The 26,915-nt window shown below is 35.1% G+C and overlaps 1 protein-coding gene across 1 annotated transcript in view; it reads left to right on the top strand.

Annotated features, from left to right (window-relative positions):
- LOC134529271 (uncharacterized) overlaps nucleotides 1-26,915 on the top strand; it is a 218,129-nt gene that overhangs the window by 83,649 nt on the left and 107,565 nt on the right. Inside the window, exons 3-4 of the mRNA XM_063363167.1 lie at nucleotides 23,879-24,067; nucleotides 24,728-24,868. Of these exons, the coding sequence (XP_063219237.1) occupies nucleotides 23,879-24,067; nucleotides 24,728-24,868 (330 nt within the window). The remainder of the gene's footprint in view (nucleotides 1-23,878; nucleotides 24,068-24,727; nucleotides 24,869-26,915) is intronic.

The raw sequence follows: 26,915 nt of genomic DNA, 5'->3' as shown, positions 1-26,915 counted from the left end.
GATATCTCTTATAACTTCTCTTTCCCCTGGTGATACTCTATAAGGTACTGATGAAATTGGGGGGCTCTCCCCTGTATCTAGTGTCACTATTTCTTCCTTGGTACGTCCTATTTGGGTTTGGTTCCAACTGAAACAATTTTGATATTTATATAATAGATCTTTCAGTTTTTTTATGTTTTTCTGGGAGTAAGTTAGGATTTATATTTAACTGTTTTTCATTAAAACCACCCCTGATTCCAGTCTGAAGCATTGACACTGTATTAGTTTCCCTTCTGTTATTTACTTCTTCAAATGGACAAAGAGACCCTAGCTTCATTCCCTTGTGTAACGTTACTGCATGGTTCGCTACATTAGTGACCCATAATTGTTTGAGGTTATCCTTATTAAAAACACTGTAAGGGGCTAACACAGAGTGTTTTTCATGTAATTGACTAAAAGGTTCCATCATAACCTCTCTAGGTAATCCTTCTGCATGCATTTCAATTTCAATTAGCTGATGCATCCTTGGTAACAGCCTAACCTGTTCTTTCACCTCCACATGCCTGACCTGAGCTTGGTTTACTATATTTTCTGGGGACAACCATGGTTCTTTAACCTGTTCTTTTCTTATTGTCTTCATTTCTATAACCTTTTCCTGACATCCTAGGGTTCTCTTACTAAACTCATGCCTCTTCCTGACTGGTTTTTCTATCCTCATATACTGTTGGCCTGGGGAACAATACAGCTCGGATTTGTATTTGTTCAAGAAATCACACCCTAAAATAATCCCTCCAATGGGTGCTTTTACTATGCCTACTGGGTGTTGATATTTAATTTGGTTTAATTTAAATAGTAAGTTAATCATGTGTGACATGGAATGGTTTTTTCCTGAAACCCCGGCAAATATCTTAGGCTCTGCCTCCCTCCAATATTCCTTCGGTATTAACCTGTCGTCTGCCAAGGACACTGCTGCTCCACTGTCAATGAAAAAGGGCACTCTAGCTCCAAAAATATCTGTGAGAACACTGAGAATACCTGAGTGTATTGAGAGGGTCACCTTGTTTTTAGCTGACGAACCAATCCCTCTGTTTTGACTCGTCAATAAGCGTTTCCCTGATTTTGTGGTTTTTCATGTTGTTTATCTGTTCTGTATGGGTTGATTAGACAATTCCTCCTAATGTGTCCCACCTTGTTACAACCATAACATATTGGTGCTCCTTCTGGGGTCCTGGTTGGTCTCTGTGGTGCCATCCCCTTTGAATGCCCTTGCCTATTGTATACAACATATCCCTGTTCATGGCTTCTTTGTCCTTGATTGCCTTGCCCTTGTATGTTCATTTGCCATCCCTCCTTACTAGCAGGTTGATTTTGATTAGTTTTATTCTGCAAGCTTTTTATCTGTCCCTCATGTTACTCATCTGGTGGCGTAGCTCTTCAATACCCTTTTGAAGCTGGCAGATCTGTTCTGTACTTCCATTATCACTCCTAGGTGTGACTTGTGTTACCCTGGCTTTATTACAATCATGTGTCAGCTGTTGTCTTTTCCTAGAATAATAATATCCTATTTCTATGGTCTTTAGGTTTTCTATCAGCTGTTCTACATTTTTGTTTTCCAACATTGTTACTTTTTCTACAATTTCTGGCTGAAGGCCCCTTAGTATGTATCTAATTTTGTTTTCTTCTGTCATCTGGCTGTTTAGTTTCTGACACATACTTAGGATATCATAGGTGTATTCTTCTGTTGTCACATCATTACCCTGTACCCTGATTCTAAGTCTCATTTCTAAATCCTCTGATTCTCCTACTCTACAAAAAGCTCTTTTGAGTGCTTCTGATAATGTAGAAAATGTGTTAAATTCCTCTGTTTTATTACCTAAGCTATCGTACCATCTGGCTGCTGCACCTTTCAGAAAGCTAGGAAAATAGGCTAGGCACTTCTTGTCATCCCACTGGTTTACAATCGCTGCTCTCTTAAAGTTTTTCAGGTACTCTCCTACTACCTCTGAACTTTTTCCAAAGTAAAACCCTGGGTCAATGAAAAATTTAGACTGCTCCATTGTACCTGTTTCAATACCACTTGGTTTATAATTATTCTCTGTGTCTTTGCCTGTTCCCTCAGTTATTTTACTTTCAAAATTAAAATCTAATATCTTATCTGTATCTCTTAACCTTAAATTATCTTCCTCAGAATCTGAACTGTCTGAAGTAACTACTCATTTCACTTCCTTATTATTCCTCAAAACTCTACCTTTTGTTTCCCTAAACATTTATAACCCTTGTATAAATTATACTATTTTCAAGTAGTTAACTTCTCTGGACATTTAATGTTTAACCTAACCTAACCTAGGTATTTCTTAACCTCTACACTAAAATTCTCTCTCTCACACTTCAAAACTTACAATAATAATTATTCCGATTTATTAACCTCTTTAAAAAAATACATTACTGGGCCAACTTTCAAAAATTACTTAATTTTTGTACCATTATGAAGAATGGGTGTATCTCTAATTTATAGCTGTGGCTTATCCACATGTACACGGCACTAAACACTGTTCGTAGACGTGTCCAACATGATTAGATAGCCGGTGCCTAGCACCATTTGTTACGGCCGTCGACTTACTGTTATCTGTGTCGACCGTAAAGATGGAAATGAAGGGAAATTTGTACGTGAAATGATGATAATGAAATGAATCGTGATGGATGATGGGGAAAGGGAATGGAAGTGAATCTATCGGGATTGTCTGTGTTCCTGAAATCGTGACGGCCCTGTCATGAGTATCAGGTTCTGGGGGCGGTTCCACCACTCGTGTTTTTCCTTAATTTTCCTTAATTAATCTTAAGGTAGGGTGACGAGTCCCTATTTGCAAAACATTTTAAATAAAGAGGTTAAGGGTGAACGTTTCCACAAGAACATGTTTATTTCCGCAGGTTCAACTAACATTTTATTCAACACATATATAATCCTCTACTTTCTGTGTCTTTATAATTACAATTTATAACATTCTATTTATCACAAATAAATTACACATAATTACTGAACCATAGTCGTGCCTATCAGGGATACTGTCGTTAATAAATAAACCGTGCTGTCGGCCATTTCCTAGAGCTTGTTCTTGACCTCATTTGTCTCTTACTGGTTTGTGCAGTTACCAACTGTTGCAGATTAATTTATCCCAAGTTACATGACGGGTTTAAATTAATTTATTATTCATAATTCATAATGTCTACCCGCGTGATTGTTAAACTGTATATTCTTAGTTTTTGAAATGAGAGAGAGAGATATCGAATATTACCAGCTACATGGGCATAAGGCCGTTGTGCTACTGTCTAGTGTTGAACCATCGTCGCATCGTGGCTGATCACTCACCAATCGTCGTCTCGGCGGCGGAGTAGCGTGGCTTCCAACTGACTCTGTGACTCTGACTTCTCGAATTAAATCTCCCCGTTTAAGAAGCCTGTTCTGACCCTGTTTGTGTCTGTTGTTAATAACAAAAACAGTTCCGCTTTGGCGCCGCTTCTGACGTCATTACACACTCCCCCTCCTTCCCTGTGCCTATGACCGAGTTTCGCTGCGCTGTGACCAAGGGCGCGCCAGCTGAGCGCGAGTGGCAACCCCCCTGTTTGTTTCCGCGGCCGTGTTATGCTATCGTTAGCAAACATTCCCCCCAACTCCCGCTTCACCTGTCCTTCAATGTTTCCTGCTGCGTTTGTCATTTCCTCATCGTGTCCCGCTGTTCCTGATCGTCTGGCTAGCTATAAAAAACAAAAAAAAGCTTTCCCTGGTATCCTACAGTATTTTCCGCCGTTACAGTTTATATATTTATGTATATGAATTTTTATATATTAATGAAATAAAAAATTGTTTTTAATTAAGAACCTCTTGAAAAACTAGCATTGCTTGTAAATTGTCTGTGGTTATTCAATAATCTTCCTTGCTGGGGATTCAATCCATCATACACCAGGATGGCAAAAATATTGGCAGTGCGATTTGTATGAAGGTATTTAATTGAATAGAGTTTGCAACAACGTTAGCATGCTACAATTAAAATGTGCCTAACATCTATTCATGATTAATTTAATCCTATCATTAGCACTGGAAAATTGACACAACAGTGGTTTGTGATTCATGTTTGCAAGTGGAGGCTAACAATTTAAATTATATTAAATACATAGATATACGTGGCCAAAATGTGGCAAATAAGCCACGGCTCGCTAATTTATCACTGAAAAATGCAGACACTATCGGCCTCGTAAAAATACAATGCTATGCCCCCATGCATATTATCTTTGAGCCACGGACTCTGCAGCAATGCTAGGAGGAACAGGTTAGCAAGGAGCAGTGAAAACGTTACACTGTAAGTGCATGAAAACAGAATTCATACAGTGTAACATTCAGTCAGTAAGTTAATGATGAGTGTATTTATACTATATATTATATAAATGTACATATTCGTGGGTCCTTTGTGTGGTTACAAGGTTAACTGTTTCTTTAACCTTATGCATTGTATTATGGATTTTTTAATTTTTCTAGTCAGTAGTTAATCTACAAGTTTATTGCATTAAACAAAATGCTATTATAATAGGCCTATAATCTTATGCATTGTATTATGGATTTTAAAATTTTTTTGGTTAGTAGTTAATCTACAAGTTTATTGCATCAAACGAAATTCCATTATAATAGGCCTATACATTTTATATACTTTATAGTGCATTTCATTTTACTCAATTTTATTTTTAGCTTCAAAATTGCCCTCTGGGTCTATGAACGCTGAAGCATGAAGATTATATGGTGTGGGTCAGTAGTTCAATCGCATCCCTATGCATTGTTTAATACATAAACACTGAATCAACACCAAATAGTTCATAGCTTACTATAAAAACATAATCTTAGGTTCCATTTGCCATAATAAAATATGTAAATATGTAAATTCCTAGTCTTGCTTGTTTCATGTAAAATATTTTTTGTATGGAATTTGCTTCATGTTTGTTAACTCCAAAACAAATGTGCATCCATGGTGTTGGATATGATGTGGGATACTCAAAAGTACTTATTTTATAAGTTTATTGTATATTATACTTCTCCAGAGAAACTGTATTTCAGTGGTTTTGTATAAAAAATGGATGTTACCATTACTTCAACATAATTTTACACTACAGTAATACATTTCTTGTGTTTGTAGATGTGCGGTTCGGGAGGTACAAATGCAGTTCCTGGTGACGAAGCTGAACATCATTACAAAGGAAGAACAGTGGTGCAACATGAAGCAAGTGATGTACAGTCATGCTTTGGAGACACTATGCGTGCATTCAGTCCCACTCTTATATCTTACAATGTGTCACATAATGAAACACTTCATTCAGATTTTTCCCGTGTGGAAGATGATAAATTAGTAAACAACAGTTTTGGTAATGAGAGTACCGAGAAGTTGCAGAGTAATTCCATAAGCCCTTCAGGAGGTGAAAAAGTGGTTAGTGAAGATAATATTAATAAGGGGGAATGTGTGATTCACTCTTACAGTGGTACAAGTTTTGAGCTTCCAGGAAGTGATGTTGAACAAACTTTATCAGTTGATGAAATGCTGTCAATGATCGGTTGTAAAAACGTGCCAGTTGTTTTTAATGCGGGTGAAAGGCGTTACAGAATAGAGTCAATTCAGTCTGACGAGTGTGATGAAACTGGTACACCTACTATGAAAATGGTTATCAAGACTAGTGATGCTGATCCTGGTGTCATAACGTCATTTGTTCACAAACTTACATTCAAACGTGATCGGACATACAGTCATCGTAAATTTAAAGTGAGTAATTGCTGTTCCTCAATTTCAAATACGAAAATGGAAATCAATGATACTCAAAAAACTTTTATTGAATGTCCAGGTACACCTTTGCTGGATGAGCCAGTTGAGTTGCATAGCTTGTCATCTCATGAAAGTGAGATGTACATTAAAGAATCAAAATACCCACAGAATTCTGAACATGTTAGGCATAAAGCAATAAAAAAAACTGACGTTTTGAAAAAAACAAATGAAAAATCAGTAAAAATCAGTAAAAAGGGAGATTCCAGGTACAGTGAAATAAAAATGTCCAGTAAAAGAAGTTACATACCACCCCTTTCCCGTACTGATGTATCAGAAACTAGGTTTTCACCTTGTATCTTTCACAATAATGAGAATGTTGCAAGCTTGCCTTTCGTCCAGGTTATAGAAAATATTTTATCTGAAAGCCCAATGAGTTCTTTTGAAGGTGTTCATTCACAGTTGAAAGATAAGAGTGAAGTAATGAAACAGGATGATGAACATACTACTTGTGGGAATGGAAAATTGTTTGTTCCCAACAATATGGAATTGACAAGTTCTGAACCTGTAGTTGAATCCAACATTTCTGAGGGAAAAAAAGGTGCAGGAAGTCTGAGTAACAGTGTAACTACAAACATACTAAACACTACAGCAGACTCTGAAGTAGTTGGTATTGTACAAATGAAAAATGATACAGAAGTGATAGACACTAAAACAATTACAACGGAAACCAAAAGTCTCGTCATAGAAAGTGATGACATGGGATGTGTGACAATGCCTGGAGGCATCACAGTTAATGGAAACATATCAAGAAGTAAACATGTTGAAAATTGTAAATCTCCTGTGAGAACTGTAGATGTTACTGTTCTCAGAGATGGCATAGAGCATGATTGCTGCCCAGGCCTGACTTGCAGTACAAGTGCAGATTCTGAAAAAAGTACAAAGGTATTGAATAGTACAACTAGTTGTATCACCAACTATAAAACTAAAGTTGAGAGTGATACTGTAAGTATAGAACAGCCAAATTTATTAGCAATTTATCAGGAAATGAATGACTCTTTAGAAACTAAAAATATGCCAACATTTGAAAATTCTTCAAAAGTTATAAACCATGCAGAAGCAAACACTTTCACATCTGCAAAATGTACAGAATTTGACAGCAGTACACAAGCTGAAATCTCCACAGAAATTGATAACTGTACAGAAGCTGCAAAATGCTCAGAAGTTAAAAGCTGCTTGGAAGTTGAAAGCTGCTTAGAAGTTGAAAAATGCACTGAAGTTAAAAACTTATTTGAAGTTGAAAACAGCTCAGAAGTTGAAAATAGCTCAGAAGTTGACAACTGTTCAGAAGTTGAAAAATGCACAGTTGTTGAAAAATGCATGGTAGTCTCAAACAATACTAATCTTGAAAACTCCCAACACTCCCAAAACTCTGAAGAGCTTAATGAGTCCCAGGTAGTTGAAGAATCCATAGGAGCTGAAAACTCAATAGAACTCAACAGCTCTCAGATATTTGATGACTCCATGCAAGTTGAAGAATACATAGAAGCTGAAAACTCTGTTGAAATTCAAAACTCTCTGGAACTTGAAGACACTCTGGAAGTTGAAGGTGCCTCGGAAGGCCTAGACACCTCAGAAGTTGAAAATGCCTCTGAAGTTGATTGTAGTTTAGAAGTTGAAATCAAAGATATTGAAAATGCCTCAGGTTTTGAAGATTCCAGGGAAATTGAAGCTGCTTCAGAAATAAAAAATGATTCATCATATGTAAAAGTTGTTTCTAAAATTGAGTCTTCAAACACGGACATTTGGGTTGGTTCTCAAATCTTAGACAGAAAAAATGAAAGTTTTATTATTGAGAATGGAACAGTATGTAGATCTAATGTAGAAATTAAAGGATGTGATAGCTTTGAAGTTACACCTATAGTTCAAAAGATTTTGGCTGTTGAGAATAATGTATCGACCAGATCAAACGTTAAGGGTAACATTGAATTCAAAGACATTATAGAGGTTGAAAATAAATTTGATGTTTTAGGTGTGGGTATGGGGAATGGTTCAAAGATAACGGATGTAGAATTTACAGAAAATGTATTTTTGGAAGACCTTAAAAGTAGAGTTAGTGCAGACAGTGAGAAAGTAGTTGATGGTCCAGTTGAGGGTAAAAATATTCCATTAATGAATGTGATGAAAGACAGTTCTGAAGTTGGGGGTAGTGTAAAACGTAATCCCATGCATGTTGCGAACAGTGGCCACATTAAACACAATGTAGGTGAGATAAGTACATATTTGAATCATAAGAAAGTTTTTGAGTGTAAAAATGATAACTATGAGAACATTCAGGAAAAAGAAGTTAAACATAAATGTGAAGATAATGAAGACAGTGTAGTGTTAAAATCGGGTGAACATGCTTTAAGTGAAAGGAAACAAAAAACTGGACAAGAAACTACAGTTGGTACAGTTTCAAATTCAAGCAGCAATGTGAAAATTCACACTTGTGTTCAAGATTGTTCATCCAGTAAGCCATGTCGTAAAGAAAATGTAGAATATATTGATGAAGGTAACAAAACTGTATCGGAAATTAAAACAGATAAATCGGTACACTTATCCAGATCAAAATCTCACAGCAAAAGTCATGAACATAAACATTGTTCTAGATGCTATAAACGTTCAAAAATTAGAAAAGCTAGCATTGGTGTTCAGTGTAGGCGAGATAAAAATGTAGAAAAATATTTGAAGTGCAGTATTACAGATACATTACATAATGGTCCAAAGGTAAACTTTCAGACTAAACATTATGCTTTGCCTCGACCAAAGACATGCTCTGAAATGGGGCTGGATAATCTGAAATATGCGAGGCTAATTCGAATAGAGATTTACCCAAATGGTGGTGCATCTGTTGTTCATATGTATCAAGATGAGATTGATTGCTTGAATAATGAAGAAATAAAAGAACTTGTTTTAGAATTTTTTAAGGTAAGTAAATATTTTATTTATAATAATCTATATATTTTTATTCTTGTATGTTTTTACAGTAGGCATGGTATCCAATTTAATAAGGTGGTATTTCAACGTATTTTAAGTTTTTTAAATCATTACATTGCTTTTAGTGGCAATAGTGGCTATATTTCTTGTTTGTGAATTTATGTGTACCATTTCCATTGCCTATCATGAGTCAACAAAAATCAAACAACAGGACTACAATCGAATAAATAAAACAACAGGAAAAAAAAAGATGCAGGTCTAGGAATATAATAGAAAACCTAGCAGTATGATTGCCACCAGAAAATGGCATAGACAAAACAAGACTAAAAAAATACGAGCAATATTCATATTGAATATATACATGTTTGAAAACTAAATTGTTGTCGAAGAAATAGCAATGTAAAAAAAACAAAACGTGACCTAGAAATAAAGATTGCAGGATTAGCAATATCTTTGCCTTTGATGTGGCTACAACCCAGAAGTCAAGCAATTCCATGACCTAGAAAATCCTAATTGAGGTAAAAAAAAATCATAGACCAAAAAAACACAAAATATTTAAATATGAAAAGTAATAATTCAAATGTGAAGGCCACACCAAAAATAATTAACAAAGTAGGACAATAGAAAATTCAACAAAGACTTAAGTGCAATATTTTAGGACCTGGAATCTGGCCCCTTCAGGCAAGAAAGAGACTGGATGCATGACAATCACAGTCAAGTTCTTTTGTTGTTATTTCTTTAATAAGAATCTATTTCTCTAGTGTATATTTATTGTGAACATAGCTGGTTGTTTTGTGTTAGTCAGGGTTCCCAACGATAGGGAAAACAGGGAAAACAGGGAAAATTCAGGGAAATTGAAATGGGTTAAAAACACAGGGAAAACTCAGGGAAATTTGTTGTGCGGCAATCACAGTGTGTGTATATATATTTATATATTGATTAATACTTGTATCACAAGCACATTTTTTATTAAAAACAAAATCGGAAAGTTGGGGTGCGGGTCGTACATGTAAATCAAAGTAATAGATAAGCCACGAGTCCCGGGAAAGTTTGGTTCACCATACAGCTGTCATGTGCCGAATTTCATGGTAGCCGGCCCCGGACCGTGCCGAGCTGCGCCAAGCCAGTTGTAGAAAACGGCGGCACCGTAGTTCGTATACGTTTGGCCGTTTGTGTCATAACTTTGAAGTATCCAGTATGCTGGAAACTTTTTGAAGATTGTTTAGTGAACATATTTTCATTTATTTAGATGTATTTTTTCAAAAGTGCTGCAGCTGTGGTGGTGTTTTTGTATCACTGTAATTTGTGTTGTTGGTAGTATTATGGTATCATGACGAGATTTTTGCCTATCAAACACAACAAAAACACCGCTAAAATAGTTACACATTGTGTTATTCTGAGTCAAGAGTTCTACAGAAGCAGTTAAATATATTTGAAATTTTTTAGTCAATTGTGAGAAGTGTTTTTTTTTCCCAGAAGAAATCAACGGCGGTCCTCTTATTATTTTCTCATTAGAAATATAGGTTACATTCACGGGTGTGTGCTAGCTCAGTTTCCTTAATTGTGCAATGAAAACACGGTGAAACTTGTGAGACTAAGCGATTCAGTATCAAATGTGTTTTGCTACTCTACATTAGGCCTAGGCCTATTCTTGATAGTCTGAGTGGATAATTGTGTGACATTCACGATGTCTAAATTCAATCCTGCTTGGCTAGATGGATCACTGTTTCCTGACTGGAAAAAGTGGCTACGTCGTGTTGAGGGTGATGAAAATAGTGCAAAGTGTATTTTGTGTAAAAAGGTATTTTCTTTGAGTAGTATGGGTAGGCAGTCTGTGAAGAGCCATCAAGAAGGGAAATTTCAAAAATAGTTGGTTACTGCAAGCAGTATTTCTGCATCTATGTCAGCATACTTAACAAAGCCTTTAAATCACCAAGAAACGAAGGGATCAATTATTTCAAGAGTTTCCACAGCACCAAATTCTGAATTAGCATCCAGCACACCAGCATCCTGTTCATTGTTAACTGGATCATCATCATCATTCAGTGCTCTGAAAGAGGCATCTTCAGGCATGGTAAATAAAATACATTTTCAGGGAGACAGTAATGTCAGAAAGGCAGAAATATTGTGGGCATTACATGTTGTTATGAAAAAAGACAGTTTTAATAGCCAACAAGGAATAAGCAATTTGTTTGCTAAAATGTTTCCATATAGTTCCATTGCACAAGAAATGTAGCTTAGTAGTACCAAGACTGCATACTTAGTTACTTGCCCCATATTTTTTCCACAAACTTACAGATGAAATCAGATCCACAAAATACATTGTTGCATGCTTTGATGAATCCTTCAATAGGGTATTAAAGGTACAACAAATGGACATAGCTGTACGTATATGGGACGTCAACAAAAATCAAGTAATGACCAGGTACTGGAATTCTTCATTTTTAGGCCATTCTACAGCTGATGATCTCTTAAAAGGGTTTCAACAGGAACTAAAGGATGTGGAATTATCCAAAATTATACAAGTATCCATGGATGGGCCGAATGTCAATTGGTTGTTCATGAAAAAATTGAATGCAAAAACTAAGGTGTGCGAAGAAGATCCAGATATATTAGACCTGGGATCTTGTGGTCTCCATGTTGTTCATGGTGCCTTTCAAATGGGTTTTAGAAAGACCGGGTGGGATGTTGTTCAATTTTTAAGGGCCATATATTCTGTGTTCAAAGACTCACCTGCTCGACGATCAGACTTCAGACAAGTTACAAGTTGCAGTGTTCTTCTGATCAAATTTTGTGATTTGTTGGTGGTTGGAAAATGTCCCAGTGTGTGAGAGAGCAATACAAATTTTTCCTCACTTGAAAAAATTTTTTAAGACCAGTAAATTACCTGCTACATATTTTGTTGAGAAAGTGAAGGATTGTTTGAGGGATCCTTTGTTGCTAGCTAAGCTGAATTTTTTTTCCTGACAATGGCTTCTTCACTTGAACCATTTTTAAAGAAGTTCCAAACATTAAAACCAATGTCACCATTTCTGCATAAGGAATTGGAGGACTTGCTAAGAGAGTTGCTGGGACGTTTCATTAAGATGGAAATTTTGAAAGCCAAGATAACTGCATATCAGCTTATTAGTATTAATTTGGACGATGTAAGTCTGGGACTTCCACTCGCAAAGTTGAAAATTGGATTTGCTGCAAAGCATGAGTTAGGTGTGGTTGATGTAAAATAACTTCAGAAACAAAGGTTCCTAACAGAATGCAAAACATGCATGGTTCAGATTGCCAAGAAACTTGAACGTAGCCCAATAAAATACAAAATGGTTAAAGCTGCTTCTTGTTTGGACTCTAGAAAATTGTTGGACAAACAGGAAGAGTGTAGGACAAGCATGGATACATGTTTGCAAATTCTTATGTCTGCCAAGCACCTAACTGCTCTTCAATCTGATAGACCTAGTGTTCAGTTTACCAAATTTGTTACTAATATCAATTCTGACAAACTTGCATCATTTCATGTACACAATAACAGATTGGACACTTTTTTTGCAGATATGTTGATTGGAGAAGAACAGTTTAAAGATAAATGGCTTGCAGTGAAAATTATATTAATTCTCTCACATGGTAATGCTTTTGTGGAATCTGGATTCTCCATCAATAAGGAGATGCTTGTTGAAAATCTCCATGAGGAATCTTTGATTGGCCTGCGACGAGTTTGGGATGGAGTTAGTAATGCTGGTGGTGAAAATTGTATTCAAGTATATCAGGAAATGATAAAATATGCCAGAGGAGAAGCTTCAAGGTACAAAGGTGCCCTGGAGTAAAAATGTCAAAATGAAGAAGAGGACAAGAAGTTGGACAGATATTGTAAGAAAGAAAGAAAACGCAAGACTGTAGGAATTCAAGAGCTGCTAAATAAAAAACTGGAAATAGAGAAACAAAAAGAGAATTAGAGATGAAAATTAAAAAAATTAAGAAAAATATTTATTGGGCTTAAAGAATAACCAGTACATATTTGTAATATTTTGTGAATGTACATTGAATATGCAAGATACCTAAACATTTTTTTCCTATGCAGCAGAAGTGGTATAACATTAGGCCTATGTATGTCTAAATGTTCACAGCAATTTAGCAGGTAATAAAATAGCTGATAATACCCTTATGTTAGTAGCATAGGTATGCCTGTATATTATGTAAAATTGTTCTTATTGTGATTAGTTTATTTCATTATTTTTTTTAATTTAGCACAGGGAAAATATATTATAGGACAGGGAAAACAGGGAAAACTCAGGGAAATTTACAGAAACTAGTTGGTGGGAACCCTGTTAGTGTATAGCATTTATTCTATGGCAATTTAACAGCTAGGGTCTTTGTTAAATTCTCGTGTCTGTGTCTCTTATATTTTGGTATGTTGATTTTCATTCAATAGAGTTGTCCTTTCATTTTGTTTTTGCTGACTCATGTTAAGCATGGAAAACATCTATTTAAATTCACATAGCAGGAAAAATGTTGTAACATTAATGATATGCTATGAAAAATTAATAAATTATGGTTTGGTATAGTGCATTAATTAAGAACTCTGACATGTTTCAAAATAAGTACATATTATTCACAAACTTTGCCATTGATTTCGTTTAATGCGGAATGTGATGCTGCTCACGTTCACTAATACTATAAGCTAAAGCTGGTAGAGATACTGTAGCAGTGGTTGCGGACGATTTACATAAGTGCAATTACAAATGTTGTAGCTGAAATTGAAATTTTATGTAGGTAATAGTGAAACTTATAGGTTTATCTTGTTAAAATAGTATTGTTTTTATTTTCATTGCCCTATTTTTAATGTATCCATCCATCATTGTTACATTTTGCCAGTGCAGGGTAAGACATAGCTACATCTGCCTAGTACCACAGACCAACAAACTATAACATGCAGCAGCTAATCAAGTATGGTAATTTCTGGGAAACCTCGGAGTTGAATTTTCCCAATTCCTGAGTCAGTCTGTTTCTTGTAGTACTTTAGCTGGACATATTTTACTGTAGTATGGGCAGCAGGTGGAGGTTTAGGATGTGAGGTATTTTACTTGCAGGGAATTTTAGTCTAGCTAGTACGTGAGTATGTGCTTAGAGTGAGATAGTATACTGAAAATCTTTACGCTTATTGCCCATACATGCCTCATGGTACGCAATCACATATTTAACTTCTTTCTGCTAGTTGCCTCTTCCTTTTCAAATGTCATCTGCAGACTAATCCATACCTCGTGTGCTGTTGCTTTGAAGGTTACCAAAAACACTTTAACCTATGAACGTTCCATACATGTTGGATCGTTGAAATTTTTATACTGTGTTATTATGAAGAAGAATTACGTACATGTAAAATCTAATAAAAATAGTTAGATTAATAACAGATTATTGCTATTAGTACAACTATAAAAATAAATTAACAAATGCAAAGCTACAGATGCTGAGTGTGCTATTACAAAATAACTGCTTAGTGAAACTGACTCTTTATAATGACCAAGATTTGCATTTAAGGGTGCCGTCTGGCTAGAGAGTAAACGCGTGACCGCGTACATAGCATGTCGTTCTTGCTCGGAGCTGAGTGGCGACATTCGGAACTACTCTTATCTCCTCCTCCTCACTGTCCCACCCCACTAGTACCCACCCTCCTCCCCACGCAGACTAGCTGGCCAGATAAGAGCCGCCCTGCCGCCTCGTCATATGTCTGAATCACTCTCCGTCCTTTAGTTTACCGTAGCCGGCGTGCCAATTGCATATATGTTTAGTGTAGCAATATAGCAAAATACTTATTTTAGTGGTTGATAGTAAGTGTTAACACTAAGTTATTGTGAAAAATGTGACTGCATACGTAAAAAATAATTCTGTCTGAATTACTGACTTAAAATACATGTCTGGACACTACTTTACATTGATGGTTGATTACAATGTGATGTTTTCCCGGTTATTCGCAAAACTACTTGAAAACTTCTATGGTGCCACCAGTACAGTCACGCTGTGAATGAGCATTTTAATTTACATATATTTAATACCAAAAATGTTTAACTTTTGAACTTTTTCTTAATTTTTATCTTTTTTTTTTTTCTTTTTAATTTTGATTGGTTACTAAATTAACAGCATTTCTGCACCAAGGGTGCGGGCAGTTTTATATACATAGGCAAACAGGCAAATTTCCAGACTAAAATCAGTAGTAGGGATATTTTAAATACAAATAATTTGAAAGGCACACATTTTTAATGACGGCTGTTACATTTTGAGTTTTGATAGTGGAATTTTTTTTTTTTAAAGTTTTAGAATGTTTGGTATGAAATAAAAAGTAGATAAGTTTTAAAAAAGTTTGATAACAAATGAAACAAATCTAAATCATCAAAGGTAAATATTTATTCAATAATATTAAATCTTCAAGTAACAAAATAAAAATATACCTTACAGCAAAAAACATTTTCTTCAAGGCAGCTGCAAAATAATTTTTTGTCATTCAACTTTCTTCATAAGCACTGCACTACACAGTTTTTCCAGTATGACAAATTGAGTAAACGAAATCCATCCCTCTCGGCACAGACTACAGGTTTAGGTAGATTTCGAAGTACCTATCGCTTCATGAAATGTTCAAAAAACTTCTATAAACTTCTGAAACTTTTTAAGCATCCTGTACGTTCTACAATATTCAAAATTGATAGAATGAACACTGTCTTATTCCATGGCCCAAAAATATTTTAAAAGATTTAGTTCAATTCATCCAGAACTGAATAACATAGAACATATTTCATATTACGCCTACGCATATATTACCTTCTAACACAACTTTTCATACCTTGCACTAATACGTGGTCACAAAAAATTTTTTCTCTGGATCATTGTTTATGATAATATGAAGATAGTTAAAAATAAATTTCATCATATTTGATAGGAACTATAAAACTTTTTTCAACCTCCATTATAACTGTAAAAAGTTCGTCGTATCGACAATTGTTTCAGCCAAAGGTTTTGTATAATCAGGGTGGTCAGCCAACCGGGAAATCGGGAAATACGGGAAATAGCCAGGATTTATTTAAAAAACCAGGAATACCTGGAATCAACCAGGAATTTTTATTAGAACCGGGAATTTTTTTTATGAAGTAACGATCACAATAACATACGGCTGTTAAAAGCCTATGATGCAGAAACTTGAACGTGAGCACGTTCACCACCCGTCGAAGCACGACAGTATGCTCGTGAGCTATATTTTGTGAAAGTTAATTAGTTCATATTGCATTTAAAAACTTTTGTAGTACGTAAGAAACCGTTAACAATTCAGACTTCCATACTTATTATGTTTCTGTATTCAAAAGCAACAGCATTTTGGCTGAAAATGTTGTTGTAGAGTGGTAGTAATTTCTCGCACGGCATGTTGGTAGCACTAGTTTTGTATGTATATTATTTTTTTTTTTTACTTTGCGCTCATGTTGTTGCGTCACGGTATCACGGATACTTTTCTTGAGTTTTTTTAAAAGTTTAGCTGTGCGGGACATTGTTTTGAATTTTTTAATCTAACATGTAATTTGCTCAGACTATCAAAATGTCAAAGAGTTCGGTCACCACATACAATGACAAATATACGGAAGAGTTTGAATGGGTGGAGAAAGATACAAAGTGCAGGACAAACGCCATTTGAAATTTGTGTAATGTTAAAATCAATATCGGTAGCATGGGAAGAACAGCATTTGCCAGCCACGCAAGAGGGGTAAAACACGTGCGTTTGGTGTCAAGTAATTTTGGTGACGTGAAATTATAAATTTTTTGTTGGTGGTAGGTTTTGTTTTAAGCAAGTTCATTGATTTAATTTTTAAACCTATAGTTAAGTTGTCTATTGTTTAACGCCAATAAAACATCATATTGTATGTGCTTTGTGTAACAAAAATGCAAATTGTCAGGGCCGGTGCAAGGTAAATTGGCGCCCTAGGTGAAAAACCTTAATGCCCCGCCGGACACCCCAAAAAAAATTTTCCTTGCCTCAAAATACATCACGTAAGCCTAAGATTTTGTCAACAATCAAATGTAAGCAGGCTTTTTTTTTTTTTTTACTTATTACAAATTATAAAAAGGTCACTGTGGACTTTAAATAATTACTTATATCAATATAAACATTCCAAACTGTTAAAATATCCATTTTCATCTAGTTTCAATAATCGTTAAACATATTATATCAGCTGTTATGTGTCGTGCTGCGGCGCCCCCAGCTACTTGGCGCCCTAGGCGGTTGCCTGGTTCGCCTGTATGGACGCGCCGACCCTGCAAATTGTATGCAAATATTGATAAAAACCACCCTTGAAAAAACCTGGAAAAAACCAGGAATTTTATTATCCCAGAACAGTGGCCACCCTGATAATGTTTAGGAATTTTGCAATAAATTATTTCATTTTTGATAGTATATCAACTTAAAAGTAATGATTTTTTTGTCTTTTAACCATTTTTATTCCCACGGCTTGCAGTAATGGCTGGTTACATAATATTTTACTTAATATAAACGTTCTTGACAATATATAGATAGTTAAATAAAAATATGAATGACTTTGATAGTGTAGGTACATGGTACGGAAGTTTTGTTTAGTTCTTTTTATCTCCACATGAGTTTTTTTTTTCAACTTCTTGCGGTCAAATCAAAAATTGTATTGGACCAAAGTTTTAGATAAAAAATAAAAATATACATTTAACATTAATTGTTATATAATTAATTTTTTAAGGGTTTTACCATAAATAAGAACATATTTAATATTGTACATGGTATGGAAATTGAGTTTTTTTATATTTTTACCCTTGCTATTTACAACCCCTTGAGCAATCGTTTGGCTTATCAAAAATTGTTTCAGACAAAAAATTGTGTTAAAAATTATAAAATTTACAAACAATACTAACAGATTTGATGATGTGTCTACTAAGGAAGTTACAAACTTTTCTGTTCTCAAACTCATGTTTTTTCCGACCCTTGCATTTATGGTTGGTCGTATCAAAAAATGTATTCAAAGGTTTTTGGTATTACTCCCACGAGTTATAATATGTTCAAACGATGCAAAATTTGTCATACTATGGGATTTAAAGCCATTGTTAAGTTAATCAAAACCTTCCCCATTTAACCCCTTTTGTGGGATTATGCCCATTAAAGATTTTGACCAAAATTTTATTACTATTTTTTATTTATCAGTTTGGAAATGATTTGTGCACAATTAAGGCAGTATCGTGTCCATAAATTGTATATGTATATACACACAAACGTTTGAATTCACAATGGCTTCAGTATCTATAGAACATTAAACGAAAAATTATCTTAAAATTTTCCTGCAGTCACACTTTGGAAACAGCTTCAATAACAATAGGTAGTCTTTCTTCTAAATATACCTAAGAATCTACAAACCAAACAAAATAGAAGAAGAAAATAATGCATAGAGATAACCCACAAAATAAAATTGTTTTTAAATATAGAACTGTGTTAAAGATTAATTAAATTTTTGAATGTATTTACATACAATCCAAAAATAAACATTTTTTTTCCAACTATGTCCACACCTTTACTTTCTTATTTATGCATATACCAAATCACCTTCTGCATTCAGTTTTCTCAAACTCACCACACACATATGCACGAGCACATTTAAACTGGTTTTCTTGTTAAACATCATTTCCCAATCAGAATGACACTTGGCATATTACCTATATAAATACTAGTCCTATAAAAAATACATTGTAAAACCCAATATTTAAGTTGAAATCAAACCGCCGTGTTTTCTAAATATCTTCATTGAAGGACTACATCAAAACACATTAGTGTGGTTCTGACAAATAAAATGTAAGATTGAGCAGCGAGCTTGATAACATCTTCAAAAACTTGTTTGTAAATATCATAAATCCTTTCAACCCATTACAATCCCTCTGCTTATGAATGTGTTAACTCACTGTCACTGTTATGGAAAGAAATTCCATATTGTTTTTGTTTCCTTCGTATGTATATATATATATATATATATATATATATATATGTGTGTGTGTTATTTATAAATATACTCATTATATAATTTTTAATATTGTTCTTCTTACATAGTCCACAGACGATACTGAACAAAATTGCTACCTATTATTTACTTAGGTTCTCTCTTATGGGAAGATTGCGGGTTTATCTTGGGCCACTATTGCCCTGAGCAGGCAAGGTCTCGGCCCACACCCACCTCTCCCCCCCCCCTCCTCCCCATCTACGCACCGCGCCTCCGTGGCGGGAGAGAGAGCAGCCGGCTGCCGGTACAGCTACAGAGGGTGCCACGAGGTGGCTAGCAGTTTCGCCCGTGCATACTTTTACATTTATTAGTGCCTCAGATGATTTTCAGCGGTGACATGCCTGTTTAAATGCAGGAATCAATGCAAGAAGGTCTAGGGCGCGTCTTACTGGTGAGTTCCTTAAATTCTGACGATTTTTACTGCACAAAAAAATAGGTTGAAAAGAGCCATTTTCGTGATATTCGCGGTGTCACAAGAGTTTTAAGGTGGGTATGAGACAACTTAAATCCACCAGACCGACGTCGAATGTTATTTTTATTCCTTTCCTGCCCAAACAAAAATTGAAAATCTCAAGTTCTTTCTAAAGGAGAGATATAGAGGTAAATGTCTACAGTGCCTTCCTTCCATTGTCCAGACGGCCCCCTTAAATAAAAATAAAAACTACTTTATATGTTGTACTATATTATATTTTGCTGGTCTTTTATCTTGGAGTATTTTTATAAGCAATTTAAAATTACAATAAATATTAAAAATTATTAAAAAAAGAATAAAATAAAGAGCTCTGTACATAATTCATTTAATTTTAAAAAAATTTAATATAGTGAATTATTGATTTTAAATATTTATTAGTCCCAAATTTTCAGTGATTCTCTATAATATTAATAGAAAATTAAGTTGGTACTTCCCTTAACACAGGAGCTCAGCGATGTCCCAGATGCTGCGCTTTGAGGAGATATCCTCCGGACAGCAGTCAAAAAGATGTGGGAACCATTAAAAGCAAGGAAACCGGTGGAAATGTATAAACGTTGAAAATGAAAATCTTGAAAATCGTAAACATCTTGAATCTCTTAAAAATTGTGAACCCACTGTACAAAAAAAATAATGCAGCCTACTAACATCAAATATAAAAAGCAGGAAATCAGACGCAAGTTTGTTAACGTCACGAAAAGGCGTTATAAAAGTTCAGAAACTTTAGGTTCCATTTAACCAATTATGTGGGTTGTAAACATATCGTCAGGACATGACAAGAAGAAGTTGGAACATGTTAGTGTTCATGTTTTGAAGCGTGGTTTTACACACTTGAAGATAAAAAAAAGAGATTCAATCAAAATAACTACATAATTACAAAAAAAAGCTGGGAAACTATCTCATGTTGAAATGACTACATCTTAATTGAAATCCGGTACTACCACTCGTAAAATAAGAAAACTCAGATTAGCAAGGTGGTTGCGTCTGGTACGAAGGATTCTCTATGTGGCGTCATGGGGAGAGCAGAGGAACACGGTAAACACAGTTTATCAATGTACAGGGTGGCAAAAGTAAGACCTAGATGTCAGGTAGGTCAAACATGGGAGTATTAGGGCTAGCAGGGGGGAGAAACAAAATTTCACAAGGATAGTTTGCGGAAGGATAAAAGTGGGCAGGCCAGGATGCTGCCGAGTTGTGAGAAGAATTTAGGTACGGGGCACAGGGAAAGATTTTTGCGCAAGCAAAGCACTGCGCTGGCAGGAAAATGGTGGCGGTATTGGTGGGGGGGGGGGGGGGGTTTCAGGTGTGGAGTGGCGTGATGTGCTGTTGCACAGAGAACAGAAAATGCTGTGAATAGCACTGGGAAAGGAAACAAGAACACTGCCTCTTGAGGACAGGATACTGTGGAAGCCAAGCCGAAAGGCTAGAGAAAACTATATTTATATCTTAAAATATGATTCCCTTAAATAAATCTAAAATAATAACTGAAATATCAAACAAATAAAAATAAAAATGTGACGTTAATGACCTAGAAGTGGCACAACGAAAAAATAATAAGTGTGAACATAATTTTGAAAGTAGCTGCCGAAAAATAATAGGAAATAAGCAACGAAAATAATGTACTGAATTTACAACATTACGTTAAGCGGTACAGCCACTTTGTACCCAGCACACGATTGAGGAATGGCACTTACATTTTCATTTGCCATGTCAAGTCAGATGCTCCCACCGCTGCAGATACCACACTAATTAAGCTTATGAAATTTGAAGCCAGACTAAGCAGGTCACCAGAGACTCAAACATATTTATGCCCTGCATAGGCACCACTGCACCTGCACAGATGCACAAGAGAGGAAAGTGCAAATGTGAAACCACACAAAAAATGTGACATCAAAGATGGAAGGTATTATGAGGAGGGGAGCGGAGGGAATTCAGCACGCGCCCAATGTCTTTTAGGTCGGAAATGTCCGCTTCAGTAACAAGGTAGACTTTTTCTGGAATTTGCACCATGGTAACAACTTGCAATAAGAAGTATTTCTTCAAATTCTACCAAAAGTACACCAGTGGTGTAGGTTTTGAGAAAAATAATGTCATTCAGTTACATAATAAGAATTTATATAATTATTAGAAAGTGCTTAATCAAATATACATATCACAATGAAGATAAAGTTTTATAAACACTTGAATCATCTTGTTGTGGTTAGTGTAACATGGGGGGGTCCGATAAAAGAGGCACAAAGGCTCCATTCATTTGTTTACTTTAACATGTATCAAACAACATACATAAAGCTATGGTGTTTAATCAGGCTTTCAAGACGAATTCTTAGCTCGCTTCTTAAGCAGGGACTTCTAGACCATATCTCCATAATTGGCTTTAAACAGAAGTGTATTACAAATATATTTACGTAGTACAAATAATATTTCTGATCCCATGCACAAACTGTTATATTGTTTATACTCTGAATTAAAAGATGGCATTTGTCTTAGTTACAAGGACTGCTAGAATTACAATATTAAATACAGAATTACAATATTAAATACTTCTTTAAAACCAAAAACTGTTATGATTATGCTAAGTTTATATTAACTCATTTTCTCAGGCACCGTGAACATTACCTTTAAACTCCAAGACAAGTGAGTCGAGTTCTACAACTACCACTGAGTGACGTGGCCACCGCCGAGTGATGTGGCTTATGGCTGTTATTGCTTCTCGCCTTTTCTTTTGCAGTCTCTGCTGGTGTCCAAGGTTAATGCTGGTCTCCCAGGGATGAATGTTGCACCGCGCTGACTTGTCCGCCTCGTTCGCTCAGCGAGTGAGCGCTTGCTGTTGCTAGACTCCAACCAGCAACCCCCTGTAGTTGTGTTGATAGCCTTTTCCTTGCTGTTGTATCAGTCACTCGCTGTTGGAGAACTCAAACTGGGGTCATGTGTCGTGTTGCTCGCCACCTACTCGGTGAGGTTTCGTGTCACTCGCCTCACAGCTGGCTACTCGTAGCTTGAAAAATTGAACCTATTTTGTTTGTAGTGGTGCAGGCAATTTCTTGTTAATTGTCAGGCGTTACTTGTTTCTAGACGTCAACTCGCCCAGCGAGTTCCTACTCGTCAGCGGATGACTATAACCCATGACCCGCGGATGAGTCTCTTGTCACATCATCCTTCTGCTATCCGACATGTCTCCCCATGTCAACAATCATTCTGACCAGCATCCCCTTGCCCTCTTGTGTGGTGGCATCATTCTCCAATGAGCAATTCCTTCTGACTCCTGATGTTCTGACTGTATTATTACCTGCTCGGCGAGCTTATATACTCCTTTGGTGTGACGGGTCGCGAAGACAGAAAACATTCCAACACAGCCCAGGGAACCACTGTCTTGACTGATCCTGGGTCCGTTTTCGTTGCGTCACGCATGCTCTCGAAAGCTTTCACTGATCTACAGTCTGGTAACTCGCTTCTGATGCGAGCGGAGGTGCAACTTATGCCTCGTTGCAATCTCAATGGTTAATATGTCATTTTACTAAAGTGTTTGTGTACATTAGAACTTTTACTAAAACTTTGTAAGCCCAACATTCTTACATTTTATAACTTGCATGAATAATTTAGAACTCAACTAGAATTAATATTTTCCATTATTTAAATATGTATTGGGGTGAAAAATATATGATTTAGGTTGATGCATTTAGATTTTCCAACTTTGCAGCTCTCAGTTATTTACCAATCATAACCTGATTGTGATAACAATACTAGCAATACATTAATATCAAAATATGTTGGTGGTCGCTGAAAACCTACTGTAATAATAAAACATTATATCATGTGGTAGCATTATTTTAGTTTTTACATGTAAAGCTTATAAGAAGTAAAAACACAGTTATTATTACATGCTTGCAAATAAATAGCACAGGCAAACTCAACTCTCAAAACACCTTTACCTCAAAACACCATTTTCTTTACCAGTTTTCTCTCTTGGCCTACTCTAGCCTTGTTATTGATCGGCTGTCTCATGAACATTGAGACCGTGCTGGGTATTAGAGAATCATAAAGATTTTGGAAAGTATGTTTACTTTCAAAAATTACTGTGTAAGAAGTATGGAAAAGTTTACTTTAATTTTTGAAAGTCATCCAATAAAAAATTGCAGCTGAAGCGGCTAGATAATGAAGAGTAAATCTCCATTTGAAACTAAAAGAAGTGTGTATTAAGGAGCATAGATAAGATAACCATTTGTAAATTGCTGTGTTTTTATTTTCTGCGTATGCTGTTAGAATTCTTCAGTATTTATTTTTTATTTTCAAAGTAATACAAAAGAAGGTATGAAGACCTTAATTAAAATTCTTTGCATGTTTAATCATGTATATATTTGTACACACTGCTTATACAAAATGTAGTTTCGTTAACCCCTCCTGATACATGGCTGTTTAAACATTTTCCTGTTTATTAAACTACTGTTTCTTGATTCGTATAATCTTTTTTTAATATAATTTTTATCCTATTATGAAATTTAATGTCCCATAAAACTGTATACTAGTTTAGATTTCTGAATATATTAATCTTTTCTTACACTCATTTAAGTTATAGTTTTAAATAATATTTAATGTAAATGTTCAAAAGACTCTTGTGTTTTATTTAGGTTGTATTTGGAGAAGATGAGCATGGATATGCACACCATGTGATGGGAATTGTTCATGATGCTGCTGCGTATCTCCCAGACTTACTGGATTATATGGCAGATAACTATCCCTCACTCACAGTAAAAAATGGTGTTTTGGGTAGAAACAATGACATTGAGACTACCAATATGCGGCAATACAGGGACCAGGTATGAGTGTTGTTCTCTGAAATTTGTTTTTTATTGGTTTCATTGGTTTAAAAACAGTAATATTTGATAATGGTTTGAGTTTTTAGTTTGTGATAGTTTTTTATTTCTAATTTAGGTTTTTTCCCTAACAACTTTAAAGTTCATTCTTATTTTTGAATGTTGGGAGTATTGCTCTATTTGAAATCATTTTTATTTCAGTGTTTTTTTGTTATTTTTTTCTTTTTAGCTTTATTATGCTATTTAGTGTGTCATGGCTTTCAATACTGAGTTACAATTACTTATTTGTTTATTCACTTGAGGGTTAGGGCTAATCGATAGTGGACCTCTTGTGTCATCGGCAAATCTTTTGCATTAGTTTTGAAATGCTTACCATAATCTGTTGTGGCTTCGTCCTGTTGGGGCTTGTATCATTCATTGTAGAATCTGCCTTTATGGAGAAAATTTTATCCTTCATTTTGTAAGGGTTAAACAGTACACATCATTTTGTTTTGTAAATTTTGTGTTCATTTTTTTGAAATAGTTTGTGTAACAATTTTTTGTTTTCTTTAAGATGGAAATAGTTTTAATGCAAATTATGTATTTCTTTTGCAGAGGTGCAAATAACTTACTTTGCAGATTTATTTATGCAGAGTCTAAACTAATGTATTTTTTTTACAATAGGTGACTAATAATTATGCCAGTGGCACTGTGCGCTACGGACCACTTCATCAGATCAGTCTTGTGGGCACAGTTCATGAAGAAGTAGGTGGTTATTTTCCAGATCTAATAGCCCGATTAGAAGAAAATCCATTTTTGAAATCGGTAAGTTTATCATTAGTATTTTGAATAACAGTTCATTTGATGTTAAGTTTCTTGTGATAGAGGATAATGGATGACAACACAAATTATATTATCAGGTAAGTAACTTTGTTCTGGAAATATCTCGGTGAATTTTTTTTGTTAAAATTATAGGAAAATCAAACTGAAACCTTTCACTTTGAGTACAGTAAGTCCTAATTCTACGTTCTCTCACACAATGTTGTTTTACTATTACATCATTAGGTTTTGTTACTTTGTTTTGAATTTAGTTTGATTTGTACCTGCTACTTTGTCATGGAATGGTGCACTGAAGTGATGAAGCAAGGTAAACCTGAAAACATGCCAACAAATTATAAAACTAAATAAAATGAATATTATCTATACTATTAAAAGGCATAATTTTATATACAAAAGAACATGCTCCCCCCCTCCCCCCCTTAATATTAAGTTTTATGATCTAGTAACAAAAACCCAGATTTATCGCCTCATGAACAAATACTCCCCTTTTGTATCATTTACCTGGAACACACCATTTCTGTGTACAGCGCATGCAACAATTTTTATAGCAATGATAGAACACCTTAAAGTAAGCAAAATTTATCAATGCAATGGTAGTCATATGGTAAATTAAAAATATTATGCTGATGACTATCGACAGCTACAAGTGACGTGTGCCACGCTACAAATCACGTAGTATTTATTGGTCTTATATGTGTGTTCTGCAGCTAGCATTATAATAAGATCTTATTAATATATAAATCCTATTCCTTTTTAATTGAAGTATTTAATAGGTTATACACATCTATATATTAATAGTACTATTATAAATCAAAACAATTACAATTATTTATGGAACCAATTTAAACTTTTGTATATTATAACAACAACAAAAAAACTAAATAAGTATAAATTTTGATATTGCCGAAATTAACCTTGTGTTTAATTGAAAAGTTTAAAAAACAAAAGGGTAGTTTTATAAAAACTTCAGCATAAACTTTCTCTCATCAGTTGCATAATTTTCAATACATAACTTTACCTTCAACCATTTAAAAGTAACTATCATATTATATATAAACAAGATACAGATATATTAAAAAAAATACACACTTATCGTTTAAGAATTCCAACAAAATTTTAAACTGCCAGCAAGAAAAACATCACCACAACATTATTTCCCTGACCTTTGTATTTCATATTATTTATTCATAAAGATGTAATGCAGTTAACCACTAGACTCATTACACTTAGCATGTCTTCAAATTGTGCGAATTCATTTAGCGCGATGTTAATTTTACTGCCCCAGTCTTGAATAGCACTTCTGGAAATTTAAGTTAGTACGAAATTGCAGCAGAAAAAAAAAAGTTGGGCATGATGCCATGAAGTTTGCTTCAACTCGGTAAACAACAGATGTGCCTTGGCATACAGGTAGCTATACGAGAGGGGAAGAGATGTGCGTGCAGGTCTGACTACATTATCGGCTGTTGTACAGACATCAGCTATGGCAATTTAAGTTGTGGCTATTGAGTGTAAAGGATCAAATCTTTTTACATCCGTGCATATGCTGCCGGGCTGTACTGTTGTCACCCAGCCACAGACCAGGCCGTAATTAACTTAATTCTAGCCAGTGGCAGGGGAACTCGCACGCACAAACACACACCAATGTCTGTCCATTCGTCTGCCGGTAACTGTACGTGTGCAAGCACCTGCAGTTGGAATCATATTGGAATCATGTCTTCCCAGTGAAAGCGTAATGCATCGTGTTCAAGTATTTGAGACAAAACTATAAGTATTATGGCGTGCATAATGTCATGAAGACCACATGTATGTTGGTTGCACTTTAGTTTTAAGCAAGCTAATTGTGTGCATAATTGAACAAAACAAGGACTCTATCAAACGTTTATATTAGTCTGATACTGTTGGTTGTACTAGCTGGAATATATTTGACATTAGATACCAGAACAGAAATGAACAGATGATTCACATGGAAAAGATTGTTAAATGAATGGTACAATGAAAAAAAATCATGGGCCAGAAAGGATTGGTGTGAACC

This window comes from Bacillus rossius, chromosome 2 (genome assembly GCF_032445375.1).
Source record: "Bacillus rossius redtenbacheri isolate Brsri chromosome 2, Brsri_v3, whole genome shotgun sequence".
Classification (NCBI taxonomy): Eukaryota; Metazoa; Arthropoda; class Insecta; order Phasmatodea; family Bacillidae; genus Bacillus; species Bacillus rossius.
The sequence above is the reverse complement of the archived record's forward strand: the minus strand, read 5'-3'. Positions and strand labels throughout refer to the sequence as shown.